The 11,874-nt window shown below is 45.0% G+C and overlaps 1 protein-coding gene across 1 annotated transcript; it reads left to right on the plus strand.

Annotated features, from left to right (window-relative positions):
- Positions 1-309: 309 nt before the first annotated feature.
- LOC127028009 (uncharacterized) lies at positions 310-4,370 on the plus strand. Its single transcript, XM_050913839.1, has 2 exons — positions 310-471; positions 2,312-4,370. Exon 2 carries the CDS (start codon positions 3,165-3,167, stop codon positions 4,071-4,073), a length of 909 nt encoding a protein of 302 aa, XP_050769796.1. The 5' UTR covers positions 310-471; positions 2,312-3,164; the 3' UTR covers positions 4,074-4,370.
- The last annotated feature ends 7,504 nt before the right edge of the window (positions 4,371-11,874 follow it).

Here is an 11,874-nt window from a genome sequence, read left to right on the forward strand (position 1 = left end):
CGTGGAAAAGACCCGTGGGGTACTTTTCAAAACAGCACAGTAAAGGATGGCCAGCATGTCTCTGAGCAGTAGCGGCTACAGTACTATTGATCCAAGAGGCCCGGAAATTGACGCTCGGGCAAAAGTTAACTGTATTTGTGCCTCATGCAGTTACAGCAGTTCTAGAATAAAAAGGAGGACACTGGTTGTCACCAAGCCGGATACTGAAATATCAGGCCATTCTTTTGGAACAAGACGATGTGGAGCTGAAAGTAACCACGATCCTGAATCCAGCGACCTTTCTAACTACTGATCCTGATGGAGAAGAATTAACCCACGACTGTGCAAACGATGGAGCAGACGTACTCCAGCAGAGCGGACTTGAAAGACATGCCAATGGAGAATGCGGACTGGGACCTGTTTGTAGATGGTAGTAGCTTTATGCGGGACGGAACGCGGAAAGCGGGATATGCTGTGGTAACCATTAAAGAGGTAATTGAGGCTAAAGCTCTGTCACCTAATACGTCGGCCCAAAAGGCTGAGCTCATAGCCTTACTAAGGGCATTAGAATTGTCAAAGGACAAGACTGTCAATATATGGACAGAGTCAAAGTTTGCCTTTGGGATAGTCCATGCTCATGGGGCCATTTGGAAAGAGAGAGGACTCCTAACTTCTCAAGGATCTCCATTTAAATATGGGCCAACGATCCAACAATTGTTACAAGCAATTAATTTGCCTAAACTAGTGGCCATCATGCATTGTAAGGCTCACCAACTCGGAAACAGTCTGGTGCATATAGGGAACCGAATGGCAGATAAAGCTGCGAAAGAGGCAGCAGAGAATAAAGTATTACTAGTTTTACCGGAAAAGGTCCAGAGGTTGGGACCTAGGAGTCCGCAGTATACACCAGAAGACAACCAACTGGCTAATTTATTGAAGGCAAATAAGAATCAAGAAGGGTGGTGGGTGACTCCTTCACATCAAGTAATAGTTACACAGGAAATTATGTGCGAATTGGCTAACAGACAACACCAAGAAACTCACTGGGGAATTGAGGCAATGGTGGAGGCATTAAAGACACAAGTGCTAGGTGTACGAATGACTGGGATAATTAAAAGCTGTCGTGGTTTAACCCCAGCCGGCAACTAAGCACCACGCAGCCACTCGCTCACTCCCCCCCACCCCTGGGATGGGGGAGAGAATCAGGAAAAAAAACCCTCGTGAGTTGAGATAAAGACAGTTTAATAGGACAGAAAGGAAGGAAAAACAATGATAATGATAATAATAATATGACAATAGCAATACTAAAAGAATTAAACTATACAAAGCAAGTGGTGCACAATGCAATTGCTCACCACTCGCCGACCGATGCCCAGTTAGTTCCTGAGCAGCAATCCACCCCTCCTGGCCAACTCCCCCCAGTTTATATACTGGGCATGATGTCATATGGTATGGAATATCCCTTTGGCCAGTTTGGGTCAGCTGTCCTGGCTGTGTCCCCTCCCATCTTCTTGTGCCCCTCCAGCCTTCTTGCTGGCTGGCCATGAGAAGCTGACAAATCCTTGACTTAGGATAAACACTACTTAGCAACAACTGAAACCATCAGTGTGTTATCAACATTATTTTCCTACTAAATCCAAAACACAGCACTATACCAGCTACTAGGAAGAAAATTAACTCTGTCCTAGCTGAAACCAGGACAAAAGCATAGTGAAGAAATGCGAATTATGTCTGAAGAACAATCCTCACTCGCCCCGAAGACCTTTATTAGGGGTGACGAAGGGAGGAAACAGTCCAGGAGACTATTGGCAAATAGACTTTTCCGAGCTACCGCGGCAAAATGGATACCAGTATCTTTTAGTGATGATAGATACTTATTCAGGCTGGCCGGAGGCTTTCCCTTGTCGCACCAACAAGGCAAAAGAAGTAGCAAGATTTGGAGTACCTATAGGGCTGTCTTCAGATAGGGGCCCACACTTCATAGCAGAAGCCATTCAAAGTTTAGCTAAAATATTAGGGGTAAAATGGGATCTCCACACCCCATGGAGACCTCAATCAAGTGGGAAAGTAGAAAGAATGAATCAAAGCCTGAAGGGACAGATAAGTAAAATTTGCCAAGAGGCTCAGATAAAGTGGCCAGATGCTTTACCCTTAGCTTTGCTACAAATACGCGTTCAGCCTAGAACTAAAGAAAAGATTAGTCCTTTTGAAATCATGTATGGTAAACCTTATCAGGTGACAGAAACAGGAGTTAATCTCGAAATTTTAGGGAAACATTACCTGAAAGAATATGTTATCTCTCTAGGAAAGGTTCTGTCTTTTCTCTCCACAGGTATGTCACTGTGAGCGCACTGCTATCCCTGGACGTGCCTGTGCATCAATACCAACCCGGAGACTGGGTGTATCTGGGGACATGGTCAGATGAACCGTTGAAGGAAAAGTGGAAAGGACCTTTCCTGATCTTACTCACCACTTACACAGCTGTCAAGCTCGAAGGAGTCGCCCAGTGGATACATTACAGCGGGATTAAGCCAGCCACATCACCAGTATGGACTGTCAAACAAAAAGGACCTTTACGCTTAAAATTAACTTGGGAATCGTGAAGTTATGGGTTGTATCTTTTGCAGTGCTGTCAGGAAGTACAGAGATTAATATAGACGGAGAAACCAATACAGACATAGATGAAAACTTAATTCTAACCTTAATAGTAGGATTTGGTAGGATGCATAATCTTACCACTGTAACAGCATGTATCCCAATTCCTCATTCGGCTAGTCAACCCATCCCATGGGGCATTATACCGATAAATTCGTCTTTATTGGAGGAATATGATATCATTACAGAAGCCTTTAAACAGGCTAATGTTTCTCATTACTTAGATAAAGAAAACATGTGTAGACAAAAAGGTAGTGATGTTTTACAAGATGCCACTTCTTGGAGACCAGGGGACAATAGAACAGTATTTGGGAGAGGCTCAAGTGCACAATGTCCTGGTGGATCACTCGCCTTAGATACTGGGTTTCTGACAGCGGCATTAACAGCCTCTGGTGGACAAGCTGCAGGACTATTAAATCTTTGTGTCACTAACAACATAGTACCTAATGTAACTACTACTCCAGAATGTACTAACCTTAGGAAAAAAAATCAGAACTTGGACCAGGCCTTTGGAAGGGCACTGGAAATATATGGGAGATGTAGATTGGTGCTTTGATTGGGGAGCAAAGGCTATCCACAGCAATAGCAAAGCTGATTGGAGATGCCCCAATGTCCTAAATCATAGTAAGATATCGATCCTAAATTCTGCTTTGATGATGGAACAGTGTAAGAAACAAAATTCTTTGAATGAAAATTGTAGACAAGAAATTCCGTCCCCAGGTTACACGACATGGGTCATGTCGGATGGATATTGGACTACCCGACTACAGTTCAGTGCAGTAACTAGACAAGTAACTTTAGGATTATTGACCCTATGCCCCACATGGAAAAAGAATCCAATCAAAGCCCAATATTGGGGACGAACTAAAAGAGATACTGTAACAGAAAAAGACCCTGATACCTGGACAGGACCCTCAGCAGCAGTACAACTTGATTGGGGACTCCAAAGTTTCCTATTACCAGGACTGATGGCTTTAGAAGATCGAATGCTGATAGAAAATTTGACCTGGCAAGTAGAAACCCTGTTTAGAGCCACTCGGAAAGGATTCCAGATTATTAACAAACAGGTCCAAGCTAATACTAAAATGACCTTACAAAATAGGCTAGCCTTAGATTTGCTTTTGGTCAAAGAACAAGGGGTGTGCGGATACTTTAAATTAGACAAAGAACACTGCTGTATCCACATCCCAAATATAACTGACAATCTACAAGAACAGTTAGACAAAATGAGAAAAGTAGCTGAAGACAGCAGAGCAATCGGAGATGTAGCAGAAAATAGGTGGCTCAACAAAATTCTCCAAGAATTAAGCGGATGGTCTTTAAAAGGATGGTTAGCTACATTGTTGGAAGGAGCAATTTATGTGATTATAATTGTAGTTGTTATAAGGATCTGCATAGGTTGTGTTAAGAAAACCCTTGAGAAAAATATATGGAAGTAGTAAGAAAATCTAACTACTTCCAAAGGGGGGAATTATTACCAAAGACTTAGACAATTTGATGAAGGGCCCCTTTGTGTAAATTTTGTACAGATAGAGCAAGCAGGCTTGCATACCAGAGATGAGCAAGTCTGCGTACCAAGGACAAGTAGGCCTACATACCGAAGATTAGCAAGTAACAACATGTGATAAAAGGGCAAGATGTTCCTCAATATCGGTATTGTACCCCCTGGCTCTGCTGACTGAATTACAAAATGAGCCAAACCTGGAGAAGTCCTTCGTAACTAGGGGAAAGGTGAAAGCAGCAGGGGAAGCACGACCACCGACTCAATTTAAGACCAAAGAAACTTGCCCCCCCCCACCCGTAAGGAGCATGCGTGCTAATCTACATCGCAAGCGGAGTTAATTTAAGTACGACAGACCAGTAATGAGTGAAATGTTTATCACTAGCCAATGAGTGTAAACTTAGGCATGTTTTTACTAATTGTTACTAATTAGATAACTGGATATAAACCCTGTAATTTTTGTATGCGGCATGCACGTTAGGTGGAGTGATCCCCCGTGCATCCAGCGCTGTAATAAAAGAATGCCTGCTGCTTAATGCTACATTGGTGTTAAGAGGTTTATTCCTGATTTCGGTGACAGTACCACAGACAAGATATTTTTAAGAGATTTAAGTTTCTAGTTCTTACTAATGTCAATGGGCATGGAGTATCTAAATATCTTTTAAAATCTGACCACTTGTACTGGCTTTTTTTTTCCTGGCAAATCATCTTTGAGCTTTCTGAAAAAAACCCAATAATTAAAGAAAGTAGAGATTTCTCTTGAAATATTCTGTTAGCTGAAAACTCATTTTCAATTGCAAAACAGTTTGAAATAATCCTTTGACCATTCCTCTACACAATAATTTTTCCTAAAAGCCATATGAGATGGGCAGCAGAAAATGATACTGTATTGGGTCTAGCTGAGATGGAGTTAATTTTCCCCACAGCAGCCCTCGTAGTGCTGTGCTCTGTATCGGTAGCTAGAAAGGTGTTGATAACACACCAGGGTTTTGGCTACTGCTGAGCAGTGCTCCCACAGCATCAAGGCTGCCTCTCCAACATTGCCCCCCCTCACCAGTAGGCTGGGGGTGGGCAAGATCTTGGGAGGGGACAGAGCCAGGACAGCTGACCCAAACTGACCAAAGGGATATTCCATACCATATGACGTCTGCTCAGTATAAAAGCTAGGGGGAGGAGGAGGAAGTGGGGGGCATTTGTTTTACGTTTGTCTTCCGGAGCAACCACTACGCGTACTGAAATCCTGCTTCCCGGGAAGTGGCCGAACATCGCCTGCTGATGGGAAGTAGAGAATAAAATCTTTTGTTTTCCTTTGCTTTCGTGCGCGACCTTTGCTTCTGCTTTATTAAACTGTCCTTATCTCGACCTATGAGCCTTTTGTTTTATTTTCTCCCCCTGTCCAGTTGTGGAGGGGGAGTGATAGAGCGGCTTTGGTGGGCACCTGGCATCCGGCCAGGGTCAACCCACTACAGTCCTTTTTGGTGCCCAACGTGGGGCCAGACAACAGCAGTTTTGTATTAAGCATGCTATAGCTATAGTAGTTATTAAGTGGCAAGCTCCTGTGTGGGTCACGGAGTTTGTTGGCTGCACTGCTTATCTCTTTATTTTGCTGAGCTTGGGAACGTGTTAATAGAAACAATGGCTCTGTGCTTTGCCCTGGCATTGATGGCCTTGCTGTGCTGCGGGAGCTATCTTGTGGAGAGGATGAGGGAATACATCTCCCTCTCCCTACCCAGGATTGATGTGGATGGTTTTATTATGCAAGCTCCCGAGGTCCTTGTTCACCCTTATGTGAGCTGTTTAATACTATTAATTAATACTATTGGCATATGATGAGGTCTCCAAAGATCCAGAGGATGTCCTGTGCACACGGGCCATGTGGAGGAAGGTGATTCAAAGTGCTCCAGCGTCCTATTCTAACAGCTTGGCAGCGATGTATTGCCCAGATATGGATACACCAACTATGGAGAAAGTGTCTTCTTGGCTCCAAAACTTTGAAGAAAATCTCTGTACCTCCTCATCCCTACAGAACAGCGCCTTGGCTGTTAGGGGCGCCCCAAGAAGTCAGTCAGCGTAGTTGCTGTAGAGACACAAGAAGGCAATCAGCGATCTCCCAGACATAGAAGAACTGAAATCGCCTCCCTTGATCCTGGTGAGGGGACTTCTGGTCTGGCACTGCAAGGGTCAGACAGCGAATACTCTGACCAGGAACAGGAATAGAGGGTCCCTGCCTTCGGCCAGGAGGAGGAAAGGGATGACCGGGTATACTGGACTGTGTGGATTCGATGGCCTGGCACATCAGACCCACAGAAGTATAAGGCTTTGGTAGACACTGGTGCACAGTGTATGCTGGTGCCATCAGGGTATAGGGGCACAGAACCCATCTGGATCTCTGGAGTGACAGGGGATGCCAAGAATTGTCTGTATTGGAGGCTGAGGTGAGCTTAACAGGGGACAAGTGGGAAAAGCACCCCATTGTGACTGGCCCAGAGGCCCCTTGTATCCTTGGCATAGACTACCTCAGGAGAGGGTACTTCAAGGACCCAAAGGGGTACCGATGGGCTTTTGGTGTAGCCACTGTGAACACAGAGAAGATCAAACAACTATCTACCCACCCTGCCTGGCCTCTCGGAAGATCCCTTTGTTGTGGGATTGCTGCAAGTTGAAGAACAGCAGGTGCCAATTGCTACCAGGACGGTGCACCGGTGGCAATATCGCACGAACCGAGACTCCCTAGCTCCCATCCATGAGCTGATTCATCAACTGGAGAGCCAGGGAGTCATCAGCAAGACTCACTCACCTTTCAATAGTCCCATATGGCCAGTGCAAAAGTCTGACGGAGGGTGGAGGTTAACAGTAGACTATCGTGGCCTGAACAAAGTGACACCACCACTGAGTGCTGCTGTACCAGACATGTTAGAGTTCCAGTATGAACTGCAGTCAAAGGCAGCCAAGTGGTATGCTACAATTGACATTGCCAATGCATTTTTTTTCAATTCCTTTGGCAGCAGAGTGCAGGCCACAGTTTGCTTTCACGTGGAGAGGTGTCCAATACACCTGGAATCGACTGCCCCAGGGGTGGAAGCACAGCCCTACCATTTGTCATGGACTAATCCAAACTGCACTGGAACAGGGTGATGCCCCTGAACATCTACAATACATTGATTGTGGGAATCCATAGGGAGTTTTGCGAGCAGCCTTGAACAATTAGACATAGCCTTGAAAGACATAGAATAAGGGAGTAAATAAGTGATAAAGCAGGTGCGCAGAAAAGAAGCTGAAGACTGAAATAATTTGGAAAACAGATGAGAGACCGAAGCCAGAAGACGTGTGTCTTGCTCGACAACACCAATCAGAAGCTTAGCCGCGGCACGTGAACAGAAGGTATTAACTAATCATGGAACAAGCCTGAGCGCGTGGACAGCTAATAAATCTATATAAGCACAAACTTGTAAACAATAAAGGTCTTTGGTTTTACCCGCACCAGAGTCCGTGAACCATCCCTACAAATGGCGCCCAACGTGGGGCACGAAACTACAGCGTGGAACGTACGTCAGTAGGGACTCCAGTTGGACGAATACATCAGCGGAGGAGCTGAACGACCCGGGTCTCAATCACCAAATAAAGGTGAGCAACTGGAACATTTTTTTTTTTTTTAAAATGGGGGCGCATATGTCTGTAGAAGAAGCGTCCATTTTACAGCTGTTATTGCAATTGTTAGCTAAGCGGGGAATCAAATGTGAGGAACGGACTATGAAAATGTTGTTAATGTGGCTTAAAATGCACGGAGCTCCCACTCAGTTGCATGAAGTATTTGATGTAGATAATTGGGAGAAAGCCGGTACGCTAATCTGGGAAGCAGCCTCACGAGGTGACCTTACGGCAGCTCAAATTATGACCACTTGGCGAGTAGTGACAGATAATTTATGGCAGATTAAGGCAGATAAAAAAGCTGCCACTGCCGTCGCGAGTGCTATAGCTCCCCAGACCCCCCCCGAAGAAATGACAGCGAGCGTAGGGGGAGAAAAAACTGCTTCCACTGTCAGACCTAAATCCCAAGATTTACAGGCTGCCTCAGTACCTCCGGAGGGTGAGCAGTGTAAGCTTGTGGATGCATCTGGACAATTGCCCGGTTTTACGCCAGCGTCTGTAGCAATCCCTCCCGCCCTGCCAAAAAAAACGACATCGGACGGCATGGACTTTGATCCTAAAGATCGGTGGGCAAAGCTAAGGGAGGAGGCGATTAAGACAGGAGACTTTGAAGCAGTGAGTTGGTCTTTTCCTGTCCTGGTGCAGGATCAAGGACCAAATGAGTGGTAACCGTTCCATTGGGACTTAATCAAGGAGTTGCGGAAAACCGTTGTGAGCTATGGACTTTCTGCCCCCTTTTCTCAGAGTCTGTTAGAAAATGTTTTTACAGGACAATTACTTACTCCTTATGATATATGCCAATTAGCCGCCATGATTTTAATGCCAACACAGAAACTGTTATTTACACAACGGTGGCAGGATCTGTGTGCCCAGGAAGCACCTGCGAATTTAGAAAAGCAGCCGAATGATCCATTACATGGAGCAGGCTTACCCCAGCTGCTAGGGCGGCCGCCGTTAGATGATCCGCGATTACAGGCATGACTTGACCCTGCGATTTTGCGTTTGACTGCCCGATTAGCTTATCAAGCCATGGTTAAAGTACCAGAGACAGGGAAAGCAGAAAAATCATTTACCCATTAAAAAAAAAAAAAATAATAAATTTTTTACCTGTATTATGCAACAAACGAATGAGCCTTACATGCAATTTATTGATTGCTTGAGAGACGCTCTCGATAAGCAGATTGATAATGCCGAGGCAAAGGAAGCTCTATTACTTAAGCTAGCGGTTGAAAACGCTAATGTAGACCATAAACGAGTATTACAAACCCTATCACAAGGGGCCGGTATCATACAGATGATCGAGGTCTGCAGTAGCGTTGGCTCTATCTCACACCAAATGAAGCCCTTGCTGGGGCCTTTGCGGCAGCAGTGAATGTTCCGACAACTAGCCCATGGAATACCCCAGTGTTTGTCATTAAAAAGAAAAATGGGAAGTGGCGTCTGCTACATGATCTGCGACGAATCAATGCAGTAATCGAAGACATGGGTTCACTGCAACCAGATATGCCATCTCCCGCAATGATCCCTGCGAATTGGAATATTATTATCATCATCGATTTAAAGGATTGGTTTTTTACCATACCCTTAGCAGCAGAAGATACATCTAGATTTGCCTTTTCAGTACCCACGGAGAACTGTGAGGAACCTATGCAAAGATATCATTGGACAGTACTGCCACAGGGAATGAAAAATTCACCCACCATTTGCCAGCAATATGTTGCCACTGCACTGACACCGATTTGACAGCAGTACCCGCAGTTAGTGTGCTATCATTATATGGATGATATTTTATTAGCAGGAAAGCCCACCGAAAACTTAACTTCGACAATACAGGAAGTCATCAACAGCTTGAACAAATATGGTTTACAGATAGCAGAAGAAAAGGTGCAACAAGTAGCACCGTGGAAGTATTTAGGGTGGAAAATTACGGAGCGCACCATCCAGCCACAGGCAGTGCAACTTCAAACAAATATTTTGACACTTAATGACTTGCAGAAATTGTTAGGAAATATTAACTGGATACGAACAGTCATAGGGATCGATAATCAAATGTTAGCGCCATTGTTTGATTTATTGCGAGGTGACTCACTGATTACTTCTCCTCGGCAGTTAACACCTGAGGCCAGAAAGGCGATTGACAACATTAACGTTTTGCTCACAAGGAGACAAAGTCACCGTCTAGTTGAACAACATGATATCTGCTTGTATCTCTGTAACCAACCTCAACAACCTGTCGCCCTCGTTGGACAATGGGTTACCACCCTTGCAGACCCTTTAGTCATTCTGGAGTGGGTTTTCCTACCTTACCAGCTTAAGAAAACCATCACCAGCAGAATTGAGTTGATCGCTCTGTTGATACAACGGGGTAGGACGCGAATATGTGAATTAGCAGGTAGTGAGCCCGCAATCATCAGCATACCCTTGACACAGGAATATTTAGACTGGTGCTTACAGCATAATGTGTCATTACAGATAGCTCTGGAAGGATATCCAGGCGAACTTGTAGTGTATTTGCCGCCTCACAAGATATTTTCCCTCCTACAGGAAGTGGGTATAGTGGATAGGCCACTTATCAAACATCAACCAGTGCATGGTGTTACAGTTTTTACAGATGGATCAGGGAAGACAGGAAAGGCTGCATTAGTTTGGAGACAGAATGGCCAGTGGCAGCAAGAAGTATATTATGTGCAGGGTTCACCACAAATCGTGGAATTGCATGCAGTCATACAAGCCTTCAAAAGGTGGCCTGAGCCTCTTAATATTGTACCAGATTCACAGTATGTGGTAGGAGTGGTTCAACGCATTGAGCGCACCTACATTAAACATATCTCAAATCAAAAATTGTTTGAAATGTTTAAACTATTATTGTATTATATTAATCACAGGACAGAACCGTATCATATTGTCCATATCCGCAGCCACACGCATCTCCCAGGGTTCTTGGCTGAAGGTAATGAAAGAGCAGACTGACTGACAACACCGGTATGGGCTGCTCCCGTACCCGATATGTTTCAGCAGGCACGTATGTCGCATTTTTTTTCACCAAAGTGCACGGGTCCTGCGCAAGCAGTTTCATTTGACCCTCTCCGATGCCCGTACGATTGTACAGGCATGTCCAGATTGTCAACAATTTGCCAGTGGTCCCCCGCCTGCTATTAATCTGCGGGGTTTACAGGCGCTACAACTATGGCAGACAGACGTCACACATGTTCCCGAATTTGGTCGTTTAAAGTATGTCCATGTCTCTGTGGACACTTTTTCCCATGCGATATGGGCTTCTGCTGCCACTGGAGAAACCAGCCGCCACATCCAAACCCACTTTCAGGGTGCCTTCGCGGTTTTAGGCATCCCCCGACAGATAAAAACGGATAATGGTCCTGGCTATATCAGCCAGCCCACTCAAAGGTTTTTTCAGCGCTGGGGAGTGCAACACCTCACTGGTATCCCACACTCTCCTACTGGGCAAGCCATCATTGAGCGCACACACCGTGTGCTCAAAGCCATGTTGTTAAAACAAAAAGGGGGAACTGTTGGAGACTCCCCGCAGACACGCTTAGCAAAAGCAATGTATGTGTTGAATCATCTGTCCTTTACCCCTCATACTGAGACACCGGTGATGCTCTACCATTTTCACTCTTTAGGGAAGGTATCACAGCAAACATTACGAGATAAAAATGTACCTGTCATGGTGAAATCCCTACTAAATGGTAAATGGGAAGGTCCATTTACATTAATAACATGGGAAGAGGGTATGCTTGTGTTTTGACAGATCACGGGCCCCGCTGGGTTCCAGCTTGGTGTGTACGGCCAGCGCTCACAAAGCTGCAGGTACCAGGCAAACAACAGACAACCGCAAAAGACCCTGAAGGGCCTGCCGAGACATCAGAAGACATTTTGAGTGACAGCGCAAACTGTTTTGATGGGAAATGACTTGCTTGAGACAGTAAGGAGTGGTGTATCAGGCCTCGCTAGGCCGCAGGTGTCTATACGTCTAGTCTGTAAGCGCTGCTGTGGATACATTACTGTACATTGTATATTTTGTAGAAAGTATTTGATTTATTTTAATGGTAATCAGCACATTTATCTGAATC

This window comes from Gymnogyps californianus, unplaced genomic scaffold (assembly GCF_018139145.2).
Source record: "Gymnogyps californianus isolate 813 unplaced genomic scaffold, ASM1813914v2 HiC_scaffold_132, whole genome shotgun sequence".
Taxonomy (NCBI): domain Eukaryota; kingdom Metazoa; phylum Chordata; class Aves; order Accipitriformes; family Cathartidae; genus Gymnogyps; species Gymnogyps californianus.